General features: G+C 48.6%; 4 protein-coding genes and 1 pseudogene across 4 annotated transcripts; 2 read left to right on the top strand and 3 right to left on the bottom strand.

Annotated features, from left to right (window-relative positions):
• The first annotated feature begins 93 nt into the window (after window positions 1–93).
• Window positions 94–2,453, top strand: LOC111256297. The gene is made up of 2 exons (XM_022824099.1): window positions 94–1,596; window positions 1,672–2,453. The coding sequence occupies exons 1-2, from the start codon at window positions 1,276–1,278 to the stop codon at window positions 1,708–1,710; spliced, it is 360 nt and encodes a 119-aa protein (XP_022679834.1). The 5' UTR covers window positions 94–1,275; the 3' UTR covers window positions 1,711–2,453.
• A 1,642-nt stretch (window positions 2,454–4,095) lies between these two features.
• On the bottom strand, window positions 4,096–4,953 carry LOC101773434 (expansin-A26). Its single transcript, XM_004957668.1, has 2 exons — window positions 4,478–4,953; window positions 4,096–4,405 (listed from the first exon to the last, which is right to left on the bottom strand). The coding sequence occupies exons 1-2, from the start codon at window positions 4,951–4,953 to the stop codon at window positions 4,096–4,098; spliced, it is 786 nt and encodes a 261-aa protein (XP_004957725.1).
• Window positions 4,954–5,433: 480 nt separating this feature from the next.
• LOC101773026 (50S ribosomal protein L13) lies at window positions 5,434–9,231 on the top strand. The gene is made up of 6 exons (XM_004957667.4): window positions 5,434–5,564; window positions 6,703–6,915; window positions 7,530–7,601; window positions 7,696–7,862; window positions 7,951–8,062; window positions 8,812–9,231. Exons 2-6 carry the CDS (start codon window positions 6,877–6,879, stop codon window positions 9,013–9,015), a joined length of 594 nt encoding a protein of 197 aa, XP_004957724.1. The 5' UTR covers window positions 5,434–5,564; window positions 6,703–6,876; the 3' UTR covers window positions 9,016–9,231.
• A 4,957-nt stretch (window positions 9,232–14,188) lies between these two features.
• Window positions 14,189–15,579, bottom strand: LOC101773198 (annotated as a pseudogene).
• A 3,748-nt stretch (window positions 15,580–19,327) lies between these two features.
• On the bottom strand, window positions 19,328–21,360 carry LOC101772622 (7-deoxyloganetic acid glucosyltransferase). Its single transcript, XM_004957666.3, has one exon. The coding sequence runs from the start codon at window positions 20,919–20,921 to the stop codon at window positions 19,470–19,472; it is 1,452 nt and encodes a 483-aa protein (XP_004957723.1). The 5' UTR covers window positions 20,922–21,360; the 3' UTR covers window positions 19,328–19,469.
• Between the last annotated feature and the right edge of the window lie 17 nt (window positions 21,361–21,377).

Below are 21,377 nucleotides of genomic sequence, written 5' to 3'. Positions count from 1 at the left end.
GGAAATAAGGAATCAACAGAATCGTTCGAAGCAATTGTTGAGAACAACAAACGAGCTCAGATCTTGCGTCCTGAATCCTGTTGATGATGAATTCCGATCAAGCGATTCTGAAAAAGTTCGCTTGTGCTGGCTGCACAAGCAGCTGCAGCCGCAGTGCTGCATCAGCAATCTCAACCGAACGGCTTAAGACTGCATGGTTCGCTCGTGGTGCAAGGAGATCGCAGCTGTGGTGCCTCGGGACCGATGGTCATCGAGCATGTAGGCGGCAGCGTTCAGACCCAAGCGTCCAAAAGCAGGAAGAATACCGGAGCCGAGAAAGAAGAAGCAGCGTTCATGGCGGCGTCGATTGGATTAGAGCTGCAGAGAGGGATCAAAGAGGAAGAATGGGGAAGTTCTCCATGATCGATGGGCATGGGCCTGGGTTTGTAGTTGGAAAGAATGGCCAAGTGTGCGATAGGAGTCTACCATGTTGGTAGCAAGGAGTTTTCACGATCTGTGACGTCTACTGGATTTTGAAGGTTCCGGAGCAGCAGCAGCGGCGGCGGGGGCAGGGCGAGCTGCCGCGCGGCGGCGCGCCACTGCGGGCATACGGCGGCGAAGCGGGAGCGGTCTGCGTTGGCCAGGAGGCTAACCTACCAGAGATCGCCGCGGCGCGGCCTCACCGAGGTGAGCTTCGTCTCGTCGTCTTCCTCCTCCAGTCATCCTCGCCCCCGGCGGGGAGTCGCCGACGGTTGTGCGGTGCTGGAGGCGGCGGGGCGAACGCAGAGAGCAACGGAGCCGGCGCTGGGTACGTTCGGTTGACGGATGCCAGCGCAGATGCACGACGACGGGGGCCAGCGGTGGTCGGCGGCGGCGGCGCGGCCTCACCAGTCGTCGTGTCCTTTTTTCCCCGAGAACCCCCTTGATTTGGAGATCCGATATTTTACGAATAACTTCCTAAATTCGATCGTGATTATTAACCGCGATCCGATCTTTTACAAATACACTCCTAATTTCTAATTTGGATCATGACTATTAATCGCAATCCGATTTTTTGCGATCCGATTTTTTACATGTAGCACCCTAAGTATTTACAGAAAAGTCCTCCCCTGTACGGCAGCTCCCGGTCGCTCTCCCCTCCCCTCGCGGATCCGCCGGCGCGGAGGGCGGCCGCACCTTCCGTCCCACCCATCCGGTTCCTCCCGCCGCAAACCCAGTTACCCAAGCACTTCCTTTCGCCTTTCCAGTCCAAAGGAGATTCGCCCTCCAGCAGCATCCTCGGCCGTGGCTGCGTCGATGCGGGAACGGCTGCCCGTGCGCAAGCAGAGGCGGCGGAGGACGAGCCAGAGGCATGCTTCGACAGTGAAGGAGAGAGGAGGCGGCGGCCGGTTGATTGGGTGGCGCTGTGCCTATGATTTCATCGCTCTGATGATTTCCAGCTGGAGCAGCTGTTCAAGATCTTCAGCTGTTCAAGATGAAGCTGTCCCCAACGTTAAAGTCCCCCAAGGCGTAATGCCCACGACGTCCGAGAGGTTCCGCTACCAGCCGGCGCCGGTGGTCGGCCTGCTCACCACGCTCCTCGCGCTCGACCCCGCCGGGCAGGCCCTGCAGAGCAGCGTGCGTACCTGATAAATGCTGGTTCAGTTCTTGAGCACATTCTGATGACTGACAGCTCTTGTGGTGTGGTTGCAGTTCTTCAGCACCTGGCCGGCACAAATCAACGGTACGTAGAGGCCCAAGGTTAACAATGGCAGCAGCAAGTAGGGATGAGCACACAACTAACTTGTACACCGACATCTCAGCGTCCATGTCTAGAGATTCTTGGTGTATATCTTCCTCCAGGGTGACAGGGACAATTTTCTCAGGCTCGTCGATGGGGCAGAGACAAGATAGTTTAGGCATTGTCAAGGTGACCTTGGAGAAAGGGTTCTTCAAGGAGTAGGTGCGCCATCACATAAGAAGACAAGCCACTCGCCGGAGGAGCTGTGACAGCCCACACTGTCGGGGAACTGGAAGGATTCACTGTGGGGTAAGCTGAAAAAGGTACCATCAGGGAACGCTAAACATGGCACAGGCGGGGGCAGGCAATGTTGCGTGGTGGAGAAGCTCCAGTGGCGGCATACAGCCCCAAAGCGGACACGGTCAGAGTAGGCAGGAAGGCGGCTGAGAACCAGGCCTGTTCGGTTGTGCTTCTTTTAAGCCACTGCAAGCTGTGGCTGTTTTGCAGCTAAAGTCAGCAAGCAGCAGCTCAGCTACTTGGGCTTGCAGCTGCAGCTCAGCAGATCTGATCAGGATTGGGGTTGCTCTGCACGTGTCATCTTGAGAAAAGGAATCGGCTCCAGGAAAAAAAAACAATAACTGTGAACTGCAGAACCAAATTGCATCCTTGTATCACTGTAAACATAATTAAGGAATACAACAACGGCAAATGGATACAAAGGCTGTACTATAAATACATATCGTTTGCTTGTATCGACTTGGAGATATGGTTATTTGTAAATCTAGCATGTTAGGTTAGGTGGCTATAGGTTATTAGAGCTGCTCCAACCCAATCTTCCATGCTATCTATGCAGGTGATGATGCTACTGTTATTTCTAGGCAGCTTTGTCCATCCCCAATGCCCAGACGTCATTTCTTACAGCTCAACAAAAATTAATGCAATTTTACTCGGGTCACCAAGTTTGTGGCACCACAGTTCTACTTGTACAATTTGAGTTTTGCAAAAAAAAAAAAGAATTTGTAACACCTATTCATACTTAGCACATGGGCACCAGCACCACAAGTCCACACCTGAATCCAAACATTAGAGACCCAACGGCCAACCCAAAGAACTATATGCATCCATGTATGCCTGTGATGGTTGATCCAGTGGAGCCAACCAACCCAACCCAACACCACACCTGAACACAATATAAGACCCCCCAAGGCCCCAAGAGATGGCGCCTCTAATCGATCCTCATATGCCATCCAAACACCCAAATCAATTTACTTGACCCTCCTATCATATGCCTTTGAATCAAGATCAGCAGCCAGCCCCCATTGGAATGATCCAAACCAGCATAACCTCTAGAAATGAAAAGGCTCGGCCTTTAGAAAAGTGCTGAATGGGCGCGTCCAAAATCCTAACAAAATCCAAGGAAGAAAAAAAAGAGTGCCAAACCAGATAGCACCAACCTACTTCAAGATCAGGCTTTCGTGGTTACCAGCTCGGAATCTGTCGCCACGCAGTCGCCGAACGGCGGCGGGGTTAGCAAAGTGGCCGCTCTCACGCAGTCACGCTCGCCTCGCTAGACTGCTGGGTGCGTGCGTGTGATGGAAGAAGAGTCGAGGGAAATGACGATTTTTTTAATTTTTATATTTTAGTATTTTGCAAAAATACATGGTCTAACAAATTTTTTTTACAAATCTATACCTATACCGCCGTTCGAAACGGCAGAAGGTGCATTGTAGCAACCTACCACCGGTTCAACCGGTAGTAAGTTCCTTCCTCTGAGCAGTACACTTTCAAAAAATAGGCAGTACACTTTCTACAATTTTTATATAAAGTTTATCTCCATCTGAATTCATATGAATTAGTTGTGATTTTTTGAAAGTGTACTGCTTAGAGGAGGGAAGTTACTGCCGGTTAGGAATCGGTATAGTTTGCAACGGTTTTTTAGTCATATAATTTTTTGCAAAATACTAAAATATAAAATATAAAAAAAAATCCGAAACGACCCAAGCAAGACTGGGAAGCTGGGCCATAACCTATGGGCCACGAGGTCCGAACTGTGACCAAGGAGGCCCATAATTCTTTTTTTTACGAAAAAAGATATGTTGTATTTTTTGTGAGAAGAATTGTTGCTAGAGATGCTGTGTGCATTGTTATTCAATAATTTCCTCTCAAAAAATATTATTAGTGGATGTTTACAATGGTTGGAAAAAACGCACGGTGTTTTACTTGAATAGTTTGTTGGTTTTGCGTTCCACCAAAGAGTTTTGGAACCCCAAATTACTGGAATGGATCAGATGATTAATTCCAGCAACGGATCAGATGTTCAAACCATGCATGTCCATGACATGAGACGATGTACAATATGCGATAACGAACAATGCATGGATAACGGCGCCCGATTCCTAGAAGTTCTTGGTCGCCTGGTATGTCTTGCCGAACTGCCAGTCCCGCGGCATGACGTGCCAGGAGGTGGCCTTGCGGTGGTCGCCGTTCATGACCCTGAACGTGAGCGACTCGCCGGTGAGGTCGACCTCCGTCGTCCACAGCTGGCCCCAGCTTCGCTTCATCGGCGTCCACTTGACGCGCTTGTTGCCCTTCACCGTCAGCGCCACCACGTCCCCCTCGCCGCCCACGTTCGTCACCATCACCATGTTGTAGTTCTTGTTCCCCGTTATCGTGTACCGGATCCCGCCTTGCCTCACGCACGCCACTCTGCAGCAGGAGACGATGTGTCAAATGAAGGTCAAATGCAATAATGTAATGCAATGCAAGGTTGGGTTGTGCCTGCGGTAGGAAATGGGCACGATGCCGGCCTTCTCCTCGGCGATCTGGAGGAACGCCGGCATGGTGAGGTCGAAGTGCTCGCCCTTCTGCCCGCTGACCGGCGGCGGGGCCTGGTTCGTGGCCGTCACCACCACGGACTTGCCGGTGCTGGCGGCCTCGCCCTCCGCGCCCTTCACCTCGTAGCAGGCGCCGCACCCGGCGCCCTGGGCGTACAGCGACGGGCCCACGGCCGCCGTCAGCTCGCCGTAGTCCTTGGCGAGCGCGTCCTTGTACCCGCACGCGCCGCCCTCCGTGGTGCCGGACCCGTCGCGCCCGCCGTAGAACGTCGCGTGCCCGTCCGTCCACGGGCCGCCCTTGAACTTGCCGTGGTTCACGTGGGGCTTCGCCTCCGCGACGCCGGCCAGCAGCGGGAGCCCGACGAGCAGCAGCGACGCGAGGAGAGGCGCCATTGTTGTTGTCCGCGACGAACCGGACATGGATTAACGGCTGGACAATCAACGAGGTAAATCTAGAAAGCTACATGATCATATATACGCACGCACCGGGCGCCGCATGAATCTGCCATTTTTAGATGCAGGGTTGTGAGGCGGACGTGCCATGGAGATACGAATGGCTTGGAGCAACAGGAGGACGTTCGGCAGCTTGACAAGAGCCAGAACGATCGTTGACCTGGATTATTTAGGGCTCTTCTCCTCGAACAATCAGCCAATCAGGTCCGTCATTCTCCTCGTGCTTTTCCAGCGGTCAACACCTAGCTAGTCAAAATAGAAGGGTCTTGTTAGGAAATGGACGGAATGGTCAAAGTAGAAAACTGAATTATGCTTAATGAGGAAACGGCCCACCTTACAACCGGGAGGCCTAAAAATTTATTCGGCCCAACAGGCAAGTGTTGGCCCATCCGGAGAAGCTCAAAGTAGTAGACAGTTACGAGCTTGATCCTGGCCGTCCACTCCAAGAACACCACGCGATCCCATCCGTCCACCCGGTGCCCCCTCCCTTCTCCCACCACTCCATCCCCTCGCGCCCGCCAGGAGAACCCGCCGCCGCGTCCACTGCCACCACCGTCACCGCAGGCGGCCGAGAAATGGTAAGGTCCCGACCCGAATCCTTCCGCTCCGACGGCGCTTCTCGAATCGATCTCTACTCCTGTGCTTATGCTTCTATCTTTTGGTTGGATGGATTTGTTGTTGTTACTGTAATTTTCGCTTCATGTTTAGGTGGATTCGTTAGGCGCTAGGTGGTTTAGCATGTTGTTTAGTGCATCGCGATATTGTGTTTTGCAATGTGCTGATGGGATTGTGGTTTGTTGAATCCTCTGCCACCGTGAGCGGTTCGGGGGCGCGAACTGCGGAGTGCGAGGAGCTGGGGTTCGCCGGCCTTGCCCTCTCCTTCGACTGCGAGGAGTAGTGATGATCTAGATCGAAATGTTCATTTGCGTTGCTTGCCACTGGGAAATTGTCTTTCATTAATCCCAAAAACCTAACTAGTGTGGTTAGATATGATTTTGAGACCACAGACAAACGTCAACTTAGGAGGTTGTTTGATCAGCGCACTGAGTATTGGTGGATTTGAGATTCCAGCACAATTATTTCTCCATGCAGTTCTCTGTTCGTTGTTTGGTCAATGAGGCTTCCAACAGGCTGTGTAATTAAATGTCTCTGTTAGTGGGATGCTTTATGAACTCTCCATACTGTAGAGACGCCTACCCCTAGCTCAACAGTACAGTCATGTTGGTGTAGGTTATGAATCCTCACTGTTTGGGTTTGTTGTTTTGTTAGTCTACCTAGGAGCATTCTAAGGTCTACAAACTGGTGTTATCAAGATGCTCTCTATATATTTCGAATGTTCTTTGTTCTAAAAGGGAGCATTCTGATCCTAGAAGGATTGGAAAGGTCATTCATTTTGCCAACTCAATTCTTAATTTAAAAGATTGTACTTAGTAAGTTTGTTTATTGCTTACTGGGATGAAATATGTTTTTAAGTTGCTCCATGCCTCTATTATTGCATAATGATTCAAATTTCCTGGATTGCGGAATGCATGTGTACTTCTTAGTCTGTTCGTGATTTGAATCTTGTCTTGTATAGCGTCGTTGTTCTGGTAAATTGCCTGGACAGGGTTTAGTAGATCTATGTTAACGTGCGCATATCTATGGTATCTCTACAATCACAATTTTGTCTCTTTGTTGATGAACATCTGTTGATAGATATCCTAATGTCTTCTGCAGCTGGCCTGACCAAGCAATATTTTTCTGTGAGGCCTGTCTAGGCCCTGAAACCCTAGAGAAAGGAAAGAAGGGGAAAGGGACGGAGGTTCACGTGAGTCCGTGATGGAAGCCATCCTCCACATCTCTTTCTAACTGCCTCTGCATCCGACCACTGTTCCACTACAGAGAGTTGGCATGGCTACAACATCGCCTGCCTTCACTGGCAACCTGAAGGTTAGCTCGTCATCTCTCTCTCTATAGCAGTACTCCGATTCCCACTGCTAGAGCCTTCTCCATCTCATACACACATTTCACCTTCACTTTACACACCAAGCGCAACTAAATAACAGTAACCTTTCCCTCACCCATTTTAAAATATATGATGTTTTTTATAACTAATTAGTTGCTCTAAACGTCATAGATTTTAAAATGAAGTAACAACAAAAATTCTATCCATAAGGTAAAGGATTTAAGGAATAAGTTCGGTATTTTATATGATAGGTAAATAATTAGTCAAGAAAATAAGGTAATTGTATACCAGAAAAGGAGGGCCCATCTCTAACACACCCACCCCAACACATGCATTCCCTTTTTTTGTTAGTAGTGCATATTCTAACCTGAGAGCTCAATATTCCCAAGGAATGCACATAATGCCTTGTGCCTGAGCAATGGCGCTGCACCTGGAATGCCTCTGCGCTGTGCCTTGCTTCAATCCTTCAATGCCCCTTGGAGTAGAATCCCTAAATAACTATCAGCGCAAATCAGTTTTTGCACCCTATGTTTTGTTCCCTAAGTCTGAACTACTGGCAGTAAAAGTTGTTTGATGTTCCCCTTTTTGAACTGTGCAGAAAGCACTTGCAGGTTTGAGAAGAATCAATTTAGATGGGTTGCGGTGGCGTGTATTTGATGCGAAGGGTCAGGTTAGGATTCTTCTACTGATTTCATTTGCAAGGATGGATGAACTCATCGGAAAAAAAAAGTTTAAGTGGTATGCTTGTTTTGTCTGTGTGATAGGTGCTTGGACGATTGGCATCCCAAATTGCTGTTGCGCTTCAAGGCAAGGATAAGCCAACCTATGCACCACATGTAGAAAACGGAGACATGTGCATTGTACTTAATGCAAAGGATATCAGTGTTACAGGAAGGAAAATGACTGATAAGATTTACTACTGGCATACAGGGTTAGTGAAGCTGAATAAAAAAAAGCTTAATACTTTACTTCTGAGTCTTTGTATTAACTTGTTATCTTACGCGTTTACTCCTCAATAGGTATATTGGCCATCTTAAGGAAAGGAGGCTCAAGGACCAGATGGAGAAAGACCCAACTGAAGTGATTCGCAAAGCTGTCCTGCGCATGCTTCCCCGCAACAGATTGCGTGATGTAAGTAAAACCTCATTTATCTTTTATTCTGCTATCCAGGATTAGTCACGGACTCAATTGTTTATTGTGCTGAATAATTGTGTTAATGCTTGCTTTATTTTCTGTTGCAAACATTGTTATAATTGGTTAACTATTGCACATTCGTCCTCATTTTGATACTTTTCATGCATTAACTATAGTAATGACTATTATCAATGTTGGGGAAGAGACTAGTCACTTTATCTTGCATTGGTGAACAATTGATGATGGTAACTTTCTTATTACTCATTGAACCATGAGATTCCAGCCTACAAGCTTAATTATCTGTACTTTGCCACTGATCAATAGCTGCTAGAGAGAATTTAATTGTCTGTACTTTGTCACTCCTGGATTATTAACTTTGGCCACTTTCTTGCCTTAGCTGATCTGCTCGATGATTTATCAAATGTTGTTACTGTTGTGTTGTAAACATTGGTTAACAGAAGATACATTGATGAACAAATTTGGTAGTACTTCATATTATTTGATTCTTTTCCGAGGCGCTCTTACAGGTGGTTGAGATTCCGTACAAAGTTGTGATGTTGTGTTTGTCTACAGTTTGGCTTGTGTATTTCAGAACATTATATTGATTTAGAAATCATGTCTCTTTTCCCTTTTGATAGAATCATAGCATTATATTGATCTAGAAATCATGTCTTGTCCCCCTTTTGATACCATCAATGTGCTTCTCATAGTAATGCAACTTAACATATACTGTTCTGATCCTCCAGGACAGGGACCGCAAACTGAGAATATTTTCTGGAAATGAGCATCCATTCCATGATCGCCCTATTGAGCCTTTTGTGATGCCACCACGGCAAGTACGTGAGATGCGCCCCCGCGCAAGGCGTGCACTGATAAGGGCCCAGAAGAAAGAGCAGGCAATCAGAGCAAAGGAGGAAGAAGGTACGAAGAATGCCGAGATCACTGCATAGGTGCATTCTGATGTGTATTTGCACACTGCAAATCTTTCCAGATTCCGTTTTCGGAGTGCCCCTAGTTTCTTTGACATGTAGTGTTGAGTCGAATATATGCACTAGAACCTGGGAACTAGCAAAACTAATTCTGAATCCCTTTTGTATTTTAAGACCATTTAACTCAAACCTTGTCTCAGCTGCACTGTCTGAGTGAATAAGATCGTCCTCTGCTTTGTTCAACTTCTGATCTCAGATGCAAAAGTCCATTTGAAAACGTACCATGCGGCAAACTTGAAGGTGGGTAGTCTGTATCCAGAGAAAGTATACCATGTCGTGAGCTTTTGAATGTGTATTCACATCCATAGCAGAAATGATGTGAGTTACCAGGTGTTGGTGCTAAAATTGGGCCAACACATGAACGAACTTGAACGTGCGGTACGTTGAGGGGCTCTTTGTAGCTCCTCTGCCTGGGCCGGTCAGATCGGTCTCGCCAGTGAGCCCGGCGAGGATCCAACGGGCGCCTGCCGGGAGGGACCTCGTCAAAGCAGGTGCACTTTGGGTCCTCGTCGGGCTCCCCGGCGAGACCGGTCTAACCGGCCTACCATACCGGTCTAACCGATCCGTGCAGAGGAGCTGCAAGGAGCTCCGCGCGTCGCATATTCGAGTTCGTTCGTGTGTTGGTTCGATTTTAGCGCCAACACATTTTGACGACTCCGCTGGGGAACAAGGTGTTTCGGCTTCGATAGCTGAAATCAAGTCCTAGCAATTGGCATCGCTCGAAGGGTTCCCTCAACAACAAATTGAAGAATCTGATCCGGAATTCATGGAGACATTCGAAAGAATGTATGATTCATGCTACCGGAAGACAGATCGAGGTATGGTACAAATTAAAGAATTACCGACATATCATGATGTACTTGGAGAGATGCAATCTTCTAGTACTTTATCTGCTTTTAATTCTGCTATTGTCAATGCCATACTCGATGATCCTGAAAGCACGGATGAGCAGGTTCATGCTACTCAAAAGTTGGCTATTAATGAATAGCCGGCTAATGATCCTGGCAAAAAACTGCCAACAAATGATGTTGTTGGCCAAGATCCAGTTCGACCGTCTCTAATCGAAGTTCCTGGTCCAAAGCCCTCTAGCAAGAGCATAGAAACTATATCTAGTACTTCCACGCTCGGGGGGCAACAAAACAAATCTAAAGGTGCCGGTTCTACCAAGACCAGTCTGACCGGTTTGCACACCGATCGAACCGCTTCTTCTGGGGTTGCGCAAAATAAATCAAAACTAAAGATGGTTAAAACTAAAAAACCTGAGATTGGTGTTTGGAAAACCGTTGAATCCACAGGTCGTAACAAGCGTCAAGAGGCAAAGCTGAAGCCCGATACAAAGCTTCCGGCTAAGTCCCAAAGATAAAACAATGTCAATGGTGCTTGTCAGCTAAAAATTTCCAAACATTCAAAATCTATTCCAAAACAGAAGTTCCATGATCAGAATCGGCAATGGAATTATTTTCCAACATGAATGCCGTTTCCTTCACATGGATCACCTACGCCTATGCCATGGGGATTTTATTGTAGTATGTCATATTCTTATCCGTCGTGGTACTATAATTCACATATGCCGTCTTTTCCTGGATATTTGGGTCCAGATTATATTACCTATAGGGAGCCGGTAAATAATGAGCCACCACCCATACGTAACGACCGTTTTGATTAAAAGAATCGGTCTATGCAGAAAAATAAGCGTAATGTGATCAAGTAAGTCTATCGTGTCAAAAAGATGATAGATTAAATAAAAATTCAGATTTGACACTAGACATAGAAAAGCCGATCATTAAAAAAATATTAGCTAGTTCTATTGATCAGATTGTCCCTGATGTTGAACAAGTTTTAAACAAAAAAAGTTGAACGACAACTAAGTTCAGCTGGGGGGTAAGATGACCTCAAAGTGGCTGGTTCTGAAGGAATCGGTCTAACCGGCGTCTAAACCGGTTCGATCGGTCTTGCCAGAAATTCTGGCAGAGCTGAAAGTGTCATACCAAAGAACAAGTGATGACGAAGAAGCTAAATGTTGCTGAATTGTTACATAAATATCAGAAAATAGCCAAGCAGAAGAAAAACAAAAGGTTAGGAGACAATCAAAGTAGCGATTCTTTATCACCAGGGGCAAAAAAGCATCAACGGTCCTCTCATTGGTCTTCATCATTTATTCTTTCGATGCATATGCTGTGGAGTGCGTATTCAGGTATATCTAATTATAATCCATGATTTTAGTATAATCCTTGGTCTTCATTTTATAATTATCAATATTATGCTTATGACTTACCAAGGAGCCATAGTTGGCCGCCATGGTCACATCAAGATTTCAGTTATTAGATATGCTTAGATGTTTCAGAGACGAAAGTAGATGTTTTATATGATGTTGTACTTGTTAGAATATTATTTCAGTTACATTAGCATCCATAAAGGGTTCGGAGACCGTCATATGGGCGATGTATTGCTTATTATCGTCCTTAGACAATTTTGACTATTGAGAATATTTTCTGGCACGCAAGCTTTGTCATAAAATAGGGGGCATGTGTTCGAGGTCAAAATTGGCAGATCTGGACGATCAGGTCTCTGAACCGATCTCCCAACCGGTCAGACCAGTTTGGTAAAAGTACTCCAAATGTAAATTGGACTTTACCATTGTGTAGCTCTTGTCAAGTAGATCAAAATTCATATATAGAACATTCGATATGGAATTTGGATGAGAGAGTTATGACCTTGGAAAGATCTGCCCCTGAGGAGACAGGTCAGACCGGTTTGCACAACCAGTCAGACCAGTTTGGGTCTGTAGACTCCGAGTATGAGTTGTATCTTTGCACGAGATTTGTTAGAATTTTGACTCTATTAGGGGCAAGATCTCTTCTCCCTATAAATATAAAGGGCCACGACCGTTTGAGGAAATCCAATCAATCACAATTCAATCTATCTTTTACCTACTTTTCCAACCATATGTGCTGTTATTCTCCTATCTCCATGGCATGAGGAGGCGTTCTAGCTGGCCTGCCGAGCCTAGGGCAACCCAAGGTGCGCTTGTCCCGACGGGATCCCTCTCGGGCGGGCGCTCGTTGGAGTTTCGCTGGAGATTCGGCGAAACCAATCTGACCGGGTTCTAAAATTGGTCTGATCAGATCTCGCGGAGGCGCTGCAAGGAGCGGCTTTGCGCGCTGCACATTCGAGTGCGTTTGTGTGTTGGTCCGATTTTAGCGCCAACATATTTTGGCGATCCCGCTAGGGAAAATGTGTTTGGCTACTTCTGAGTGAGTTCCATACTTCCATACTCCCCTCAGGAGGTCCTCTGCTCGTTGACTGCTCCCTCCATCTCAAATTATTATTCGTTTTAGTTTTCATTTAGATATATATTATGTCTAGCTATGTAGCAAACTTATGTATCTAGAAAAGTAAAAATAAATAGTAATTTAGAACGGAAGAAGTAGTAGTTATCACGTATGGGAGTGGTGCTATCCGAGGCAGGGAAGATGACTGGAGCTTGTTGACCACCACGTTTCGTAGGTGCAAGGACATATGTTAAAGGGCATCTTCAGTTCATATAACCATTGAACCACCCAGTTCCTTAGACCTAGCCCACCATAATTTGATGTCACATGTTATATTACCTAATAAGGGTCTGAACTTATAAGTAGGACCCCATGCCTCTCCCTCTCCCTCCTACTCTGCTTAAATTATATTGCATGGGAACTGGTTCCATATGGAATCAACCTCTGAACCTCACGGTGCATATGAGCTGGTTCCATAGGAGAAAGGAAAACTAGAACCACCGTCAGATTTAGTGACCGACAGTCTACCAGGAGGTTATTCAGGTGGTAGATTTGTAGGCAAGGGAGATCGTAAGATCAAGAACTCAAATGGTAACATAGGGACGCAAGGTTTAGACAGGTTCGGGTCTCTGGAGAGTAATACCCTACGTCCTATATTCTAGTGGATTGTATTGTTGATCGCAGGTGCAAAGAGTTAACGTGCGGTACCCTCGGGGGACGTCCATGGCCGCCTTATATAGGCTGACAACCTAGAGTTACAATCGGATAGGATCTAATCCTAGTCCATTGTTATATGTAAAGCAATCTGAGTCGATTTAGAACAAGTATCCCGTGATATCCAGGCAGAATCCATTCGCCTGATCTCTGGACTTGTGCTCCACCTATCTTCGTGCCTTAGCCCGCACGGCATGATCGGGCAGCCCCACCTATCAGGACCGATCAGACTGGTCGGTAGGAACCCGTGGGTACCCTTAACCCTCAACCACTTGTATTGAAGAGGCCTTTGAATTGGCTAGAGATTGTGAAAGTTTACTTGTAGTTCGTGGGATTATAAAAGTCAGACTAAAAGGAGGACCATTTAGATCAGCAACAGCTTTTAAAAAGCCTCGAGGCACAAGCTCACGAATATTTAATTGATCTAAATAAAGCCGGGATCGAAATAAGGCCGAAGTCATGTACCAGTCCAAAGTTATCAGAAATTATGAATTAGCATCCTCAATTTTTCTTTTTCTTTTTTGAAACACAGCACAGACGTACTTGGCAGATCCTCGAGATCGATGAAGTCGCCACTGACGTTTCGTTATCGAGCGGCGTGTCGTCTAAAAGAAGAGCGCCAGTTAAATCCTGTATACAGAAAAATACGAGCACCAATGCCGAGTCGAGAACTCAAACCTTGTTAAGCAGATTTCACCACGAGAAATCTAATCACCTGAGCTACGCTTAATCCGCTAGTTAAATTTTATTTAGGCCTCAGCTCTTAATTTCCAATTTTTTCTTCGTACATAATAGGCGCAAGAAAACAACATCTCAGTATTTGCATGAGGGCATGTACACTACTGCTAGAGAGTATAACCACCGGTTGGGATTTCACACGCCCGTTAGAGAAATCAAATCCATTTGAATATTTATACAAAACGCCTTCTACATGGGGACGTAGCGGGTGTGTTCACGGAATGGGTACGGTTTTGATGACTTCGTACACTTGATAAAAAAAATCATATGTTATCAACATAAACACTTGGACATATCTATTTTTTCTGTTCCATTCTTGGAGATCCGCACCAAGTGCAATAAAAATGATTCTAAAGCACGATACGGTGTAGAGATCGACACGAATATAACAAAAAAAACATGTGCCACGCCTCAGGGTCTTAAAACTTGCATCGTGATGCAGGTCCATTGTTGGCAGCCAGAAACAACAGCTAAGCATGAACATACCCAAGGTACACCCCTAAACCCTTCCATTTTTGTGATCGGGCCTGGCATCTTCCATGCTGAGCTCCTTGATGAACCTGACGAGCCGCTCGAACTCCCTCGCCGATGATCCCCCGTCGGCGACGTCCCGCTTCACCACAGCTCGGGCCTTGTTCTCTCCAACAGCTCGGATGGCTTCCTGGGAAGCGGGGGTGTCGTGGTCTCGGCTCGCCCCCACCATGTCCGGCCGGAGCACCCAGAGGAAGGGGTAGCCGGCGGCGACGAGGCCGGACAGGAACTCCGTGAACTGATCGTGCCTGATGACGGCGAGGCTCCCCAAGCTCACGTACACGACGGATCGGTCGGCATGGCGTCGAGCCACGCGATGCACCCGTCGTCCTCGCTCCACAGGCTCGAGGCCGGCGCCAACGCCGACGAGGGCATGGCGTGGACAGGGCCGATGGCGAACACGTCGCGCATGCGCGGCGCGATGTGCGCGAGCGCCGGCCCCTCAAGGGAAGCACTTGTGTTGAATACGAGCGCCCGAACCTTGCTGCTATGCGTGGTGGCCTTGGCGAGCAGGTGCAGAACGGGATCGAGATCGACGCCGCCGTCGATGTCACCGCGACAGCTGAACACGCTTGGAAGATCACGTCGGCGCAGGAAGCTCTCCATCCCCGGAACGCCACGGATGGCCTCGTCGAGGTCGCCGCCTGCAGGGAAGGGGATCTCGCCGAGCTCGACAAGCTTGGGAACGGTCCGGTAGGCCAGTGGACGCGCTGGACGTGCGAAAGGCGAGCGCCGGCACGCCGAGCTCCTCGGCAGTGTCGATCGCCCAAGTTAGTAGGCCATCGGCAACGACGCAGGTCACCGGCGGGAAGCTATGGCCATCATCGGCGCCGTCACTGCCAGCTTGGCTCTGGCGCCCTGCAGACGACAAAGACGCAAGCAGAGAACGGTACCTTACGGCGCCCACCTCCCGGAGGGACCTGTCGAACTCCGGCATGTCGCCCAGCGAGCGTGGGTGGTCGTCGGCCAGGCCATCCGGGATGGACAGGAAGCGGAGGCGCGGCGAACCGGCCACGGAGGACGCGCGGCGGAAGTTGTGGTCCGTGTGGAGGAACGTGACGAAGACGCCGGCGTCGACGAGCGCGGCGGCGAAGGGGAGCATGGCGTTGATGTGGCCCTGCGCCGGGACCGGGAACCCCGGTGGCCTCGGCTGCAACCTCAACGAGATTTTCCCGCATGAGGATGCCAGTCTTTCATGGGTTCTCGACGGGTGCGTCTTCTCCCAATTTACCCTAGGGTTAGTACTAACTTTGGGCAGATTAGGCTCGGTATTTTGCAATTAGGCTCATTGTTACGAAGTAAATCGAACCATGCGTTGATTTTGTGGTGATTTGTGCCATTGTGTGTGTAGGATGGATCCCAGTTCGTTCGTGTAGGGCAGGGGTATTCTTGTCCAGATTAATACGTTGTCACCTATCCGAGGTGAAAATGATATTATATGAGCCCTGATGTCTTCCAGCAAATGTCCGTAGAATTGTAGTGTTCCTAACGAAGACATAGTTTTTTATGGCTCACAGCAAAAGTCAACTTTTAATTTAAAATTACATAGTCGCTGAGTGGAGACGTGGAGTGATTGAGATTCTCCACCCTGAATTTTCTTTTTGGCCGTCCAATAAACTCATCACCGAACGATCAAGACTAGCAGAGTTCTTCTTGCTAACGGCCAAACAAACCATCGAAAATACCGATACGCTGACGACCCGTAATCGATGAACATGGGACCACAAAAGATCACAGACGTCATATAGCTCAAATAAACCATAAAAGAAAGGATACGATTATTTCAAACGAGGTTCAGCTTGCGAATATCAAGACTAGCAAATAAGCTAACTTGGATTAATACATGTTCAGCGGAACTCTTGGCAGCCGTTTCGAAAAACTTGGGTTCTGACAAAAACAAAACTATTTCCTATTAAAAAAGCTCTTTCATTATACACACACACACAAGCACACACCAAAAAAATCAGCAACATGAATCATGATATGTGCAAGAGTATTAACAGATAATGATCAATGGTATCATCTTGGTACTGGATGGGTCCAACTTCATCACCTTTATAAAGCATGGATGAGAAAAAATGCTGACTCTTGGTCAACCGCAAAATCTGTCAGAGACACAACAGTAAGTCAGAACTCAGAAGCTGGCAGACAGGATACTGAAACTCCAGGCTGAGGCTAACACATTTCAAACAAAAATGAATGTGTGGAGGTAAACAATAGCATGCCTAGATCGATCAGACGATCAAAATAGAACAACGCAAAGGAGCCCGTCGCTTCATCAGTAATTCAGTATGCAACATGGGGAGATTTGGGAGGAGCAGGGAACTTGTGACCTGACTCCGTTGCAGTCTCCTCTTTTCATACTTGCCTGCATATCCTAATCCGGCTTAGAAACAAATCTATAGGCTAACAGGAAGGGGCAAAGAGGTGCACGACAGAAGAGGTAGGAAGAGATGATAAATGCCAGAACAATCTTGATACAGGAAAAACATACTACGTAAACATTCCGCTGGTTATATATAAAGTCTCCGTTACGAGATTAAGTAGCTCTCTTTTTATTAAAAAAAAAATGAAAAGAACTCCTAACTTTGCTCTACGCTTTAGATTGGATCCACAGTCAATTACAGTGCTACACCAACACCACCTAATCCTAGCATGCCTAAGGGGCTGTTTGGGATACGAGGTGCTAAACTTTAACAGTGTCATATCGGATGTTCGGATGCTAATTAGGAGAACTAAACATGAGCTAATTATAACATTAATTGCAGAGACTGTGTGCTAATTCGCGAGACGAATCTATTAAAGGCTAATTAATCCATCTTTAGCAAATGGTTACTGTAGCACCACATTGTCAAATCATGGACTAATTAGGCTTAATAGATTCGTCTCGCGAATTATACTCTATCTATGCAATTAGTTTTGTAATTAGCTTATGTTTAGTACTCCTAATTAGTATCCAAACATTCGATGTGACAGGTGTTAAACTTTAATAGGGTGTTCCCAAACACCCCCTAAGTAAAAGATGGGAAAACAAAATGACGTCTAGGATAGATACCGTAGGTGCGCGGCCGGCGTCGGTGGGTTAGACCTCTAGTCATAGCGGGTGTTTGGGAACACCATGCTAAACTTTAGCACTTGTCACATCGGATGTTTTGATACTAATTAGGAGTATTAAACATAGTCTAATTACAAAACTAATTGCAAAGATGGAGTCTAATTCGCGAGACAAATCTATTAAGCCTAATTAGTCCATGATTTGACAATGTGGTGCTACAGTAACCATTTGCTAAAGATGGATTAATTAGCTTTAATAGATTCGTCTCGCGAATTAGACTCCATCTATGCAATTTATTTTGTAATTAGCTCATGTTTAGTCTTTCTAATTAGCATCCGAATATCCGATGTGACCCTGCTAAAGTTTAGCACCTCGTATACAAACACCCGCTAGATAAGTGCTTTTGGCACGGTCTCTGGATCGGAGTATAACTCAATTACAGGTCTGTTTGCTTCAAATCGTTTATAAAATATAGTAAAAGTATACTACTGAGTAACACTATGGCCCTGTTTGTATACGCTTTTCTGGAACTCGCTTGTCTGGCAAAAGAATCCGTTGTCTGAATAAGCTAGGTGTTTGGCAATCCTGATTATTTTGTGTCGATTGTCTGTCCTGACTGGTAAATTGACCTGAATACCCCTGAGGCTGATAATAGCTCATTTTTGTTGTGAATCTGAGGAGAAGACAATAATTCTACCGAAGTTTGTTAAATAGAAATTGCATTACAATAATATGAAATTCATATGATAGATCGATCTAGTATGGAAACATCTATCATGGGTACAACAACGAATTACGAAATCATAGCGACAACAATAGTATCACGCAATACACCCATATCCATATCATCTCCTAAAGCAGCACCACCACCATCTGCACAGTTGTTATCAAACTGACAAAATAACTAATTCAGATAAAATATGATACTAAGAAAGGGCACCTCCCACGCTCACTATAATACAGATCCAACATCTGCAGAGTGCCAAGTTTACAACAACCAAAGCCAACCTGTTAGTACAGAGACTACCAGATGAAGACTCACGGATATGCACATTAGGCACAGACAAATGCTATATCCATGCTGCTCAGTTAGACTGAAATTCACCTTGGTGAGTTGAAGAATAAGATCATAGTCGTACAGAATTATCTAGGAACAAAGACAAACCGAGCCAATAAACAGACCATACACTTAGATCTATCAAACTTCATCATCATATTTGAATCGAAGACACAAGCTCATAAATACGATTCGAAGTACTAATCTAACCAGTACGCGTTGCAGCACCAAGGATGCCAACCAAAGCATCACCACAGGGGCGGCCGGTGGCGGGGTCCAAGCTCAGGGGCGGTGCTAGAGGAAGGGAGGAGGGCAGGGGCGGGCGGTGGCCAAGCCCTGGGGCGGCGCCGGAGGAAGGGAGGTGGGCAGGGATGACACGAGCTGAGGGATCCGGTGGAACAGGGGGGGACGTGTGGATGGGATCCGGTGGAGGAAGGCGGGCGGCGGGTGGAGCCGGCGCTGGTCGGAGGGTGGCGGGCAGCGGAAGCACCCGGCGGCGGGCGCGGGGAGCGGACGGCAGGTGTCGGTGGGGGTATCGGGGGGGGGGGGGGGGAAACCCGATGCTTACCCGAGAAGCGCCCCTGAGCCCGCTTACTGGATAAGCGGTGCCCCAGTTGGTTTTTGGATTGTGGACTAAGCGGCTTGGGGGGTAAGCGGAAAATAAGCTAGACGTTTGGGTGGGCTTATGACTTATTTCCACGGATAAGCGGGAAATAAGCGGATACAAACAGGGCCTATGTTTGGAGTTGAGTATATCCATATCATTGTCAAAAATCCTAAGGCTAGACAACCTCCGTATCAAACTGTAGGTATATGTATTTAGAAAAGTCAAAATGACATGCAATTAGGATGGAGGGAGTAAAATTCAACATTCGTTCCAAGTCTACCTCAGCCTCAGACCGATCAGAATCAATAACACCGAGATTTGAAAACCACCAGGAGTCCGGGGGGAAAAAATTATAAACAGAGTAAAGGCTGCTTGTTGCATTTACATATCTGAATTATCTGTCATTGACCCTCTTTCTATCTCGGAAAAAAGATCCTTCGTTCACTGACCGAGACCGCGTGTCGCCTTCGACGCGCTTAGCTCCCTGATGAACCCGACGAGCCGCTCTAACTCCGTCGCCGACGACCCTCCGGCAGCGACGTCGCGCTTCACCAGCTGCGCCAGAGCCTGCGCTGCCCGCCTGATCTCATCAGATTCCATCGCCTCCCTCACCGTCCTCTCCACCACGCCCCTCTCGCACACGTCCTTCATGTCCAGCCCGTTCCTCCACACGGCGCCGACGAACCGGCTGTTGACATGCTGGTCGGCGAAGAAGGGCCAGCACACCATCGGCACGCCCTCCACGACGGCCTCCAGCGTCGAGTTCCACCCGGCGTGCGTCAGGAAGCACCCCACCGCCCGGTGCCGCAGCACGTCTCGCTGCGGCGCCCACGCCACGATACGTGCCTTGCCGTCTCCTGCGGCCGCCATCGCCGCTTCGTGGAGGACGCCATCCTGGCTTGCCCAGACCATGTCCGGTCGGAGCACCCAGAGGAACGGGTAGCCGGTGGCGGCGATCCCGGACAAGAACTCCTTGAATTGTTCGCGGGAGATGACGGTGAAGCTCCCCAAGCTGACGTACACCACGGACCGATCCGCCTGGCCGTCGAGCCAGGCCAAGCAGCCGTCGTCCTCGCGCCACAAGCTGCAGGACGCCGCTAGCGCCGGCGACATCGCGTGGAGAGGCCCGATGGAGAACAAGTCGCGCATGCGGGGCGCGATGTGCGCGAGCGCCGACCGCTCCAGGGAGGCGGCCGTGTTGAGCACGAGCGCCCGTGCCTTGCCGCAGTGCGCGGAGGCCTTGGCGACCACGTGAAGACTTGGGTCGACGTCGTCGGTGTCACCGCGACGGCGGAAAGAACTTGGAAGATCCCGGCGGCGAAGGAAGCTCTCCATACCCGGAACTCCACGGACCGGCTCGTCGAGGTCGCCGCCTGCAGGGAAGGGGAGGTCCCCAAGCTCGAAGAGCCCGGGGGCGGACATGAAGGCCAAGAAGCTGCAGGCGCTGGACGTGCGGAAGGCGAGAGCCGGGACGCCGAGCTCCTCGGCAATGTCGATCGCCCAAGGCATCAGGCCATCGGCGACGACGCAGGTCAACGGCGGGAAGCGGTGCTCGTCATCGGCGCCAGCTCGGTTCGGGCTCCCTGCAGACAACAGAGATGCGAACAGAGCACGGTACCTGACGGAGCCCACCTCCCGCAGCGACCTGTCGAGCTCCCCTAGGTCGCCCACCGAGCGCCGGCTGTCGTCGGGGAGGCCGTCCGGGATGGAGAGGAAGCGGAGGCGCGGCGAGCTGGCCACGGAGGCGGCTCGGCCGACGCGGCGGAGGTTGTGGTCGGTGTGGAGGAATGTGACGTGGGCGCCGGCGTCGAGGAGAGCGGCAGCGAATGGGAGCATGGCGTTGATGTGGCCCTGCACCGGGACCGGGAACACCAGCACGTGCGCCGCCTCCATGTCTCTCGCCGATTGACGGGGCAGGCGGGCGGCGCGGGTAGGGGCGCTAGCAGGCGACCTGAGGTGGGTTTTCGATTGATCTTGGCTGGACGTGCAAGCTCCAACGGAGTGGTAGGTGGCTGTCAAATTTGTTTAAGTCATGTCATGTGGACCTCAATGAATGGCGTTAGTTTGGCCGACGGCCGCTTCTTCGCCGGCCGTCACGGTCGCAAGGAGCGTCCTCTGCTCGTGGCTGCATGCGTTTGGCTACTTCCTGAGTGTGATTGACTAGTCATCGGCTGGACAAAATTCTTGAAATTCTTATTTCCTTCCCAAGCCACTCACTCACTCAGTGATAACCACCTGCCAGGGAAGCGGTGCTACACCGGAGGAGGGGAAGATGACTGCTACATTTTGTAGGTGTAAGCCCTGTACCTAGTCCAAAGTTCTCAGAAATTCTGAATTAGCATCCTCAAC

Source organism: Setaria italica, chromosome II (assembly GCF_000263155.2).
Source record: "Setaria italica strain Yugu1 chromosome II, Setaria_italica_v2.0, whole genome shotgun sequence".
In the NCBI taxonomy this organism is placed as follows: domain Eukaryota; kingdom Viridiplantae; phylum Streptophyta; class Magnoliopsida; order Poales; family Poaceae; genus Setaria; species Setaria italica.
Note: the sequence above shows the minus strand (reverse complement) of the source record. Positions and strands in the feature narration are given on the sequence as shown.

Bases quoted from the DNA above. Each gene is read 5' to 3' on its own strand.
- LOC101773434 (XM_004957668.1), bottom strand. From the start codon at position 4,953: ATGTCCGGTTCGTCGCGGACAACAACAATGGCGCCTCTCCTCGCGTCG. The intron at 4,406-4,477 runs GCACAACCCAAC...CTCCTGCTGCAG, and splicing joins GTGCCCATTTCCTACCGCAG to AGTGGCGTGCGTGAGGCAAG.
- LOC101772622 (XM_004957666.3), bottom strand. From the start codon at position 20,921: ATGGAGGCGGCGCACGTGCTGGTGTTCCCGGTCCCGGTGCAGGGCCAC.
- LOC111256297 (XM_022824099.1), top strand. From the start codon at position 1,276: ATGCGGGAACGGCTGCCCGTGCGCAAGCAGAGGCGGCGGAGGACGAGC. The intron at 1,597-1,671 runs GTGCGTACCTGA...GTGTGGTTGCAG, and splicing joins GGCAGGCCCTGCAGAGCAGC to TTCTTCAGCACCTGGCCGGC.
- LOC101773026 (XM_004957667.4), top strand. From the start codon at position 6,877: ATGGCTACAACATCGCCTGCCTTCACTGGCAACCTGAAG. The intron at 6,916-7,529 runs GTTAGCTCGTCA...TGAACTGTGCAG, and splicing joins CCTTCACTGGCAACCTGAAG to AAAGCACTTGCAGGTTTGAG. The intron at 8,063-8,811 runs GTAAGTAAAACC...CTGATCCTCCAG, and splicing joins CCCGCAACAGATTGCGTGAT to GACAGGGACCGCAAACTGAG.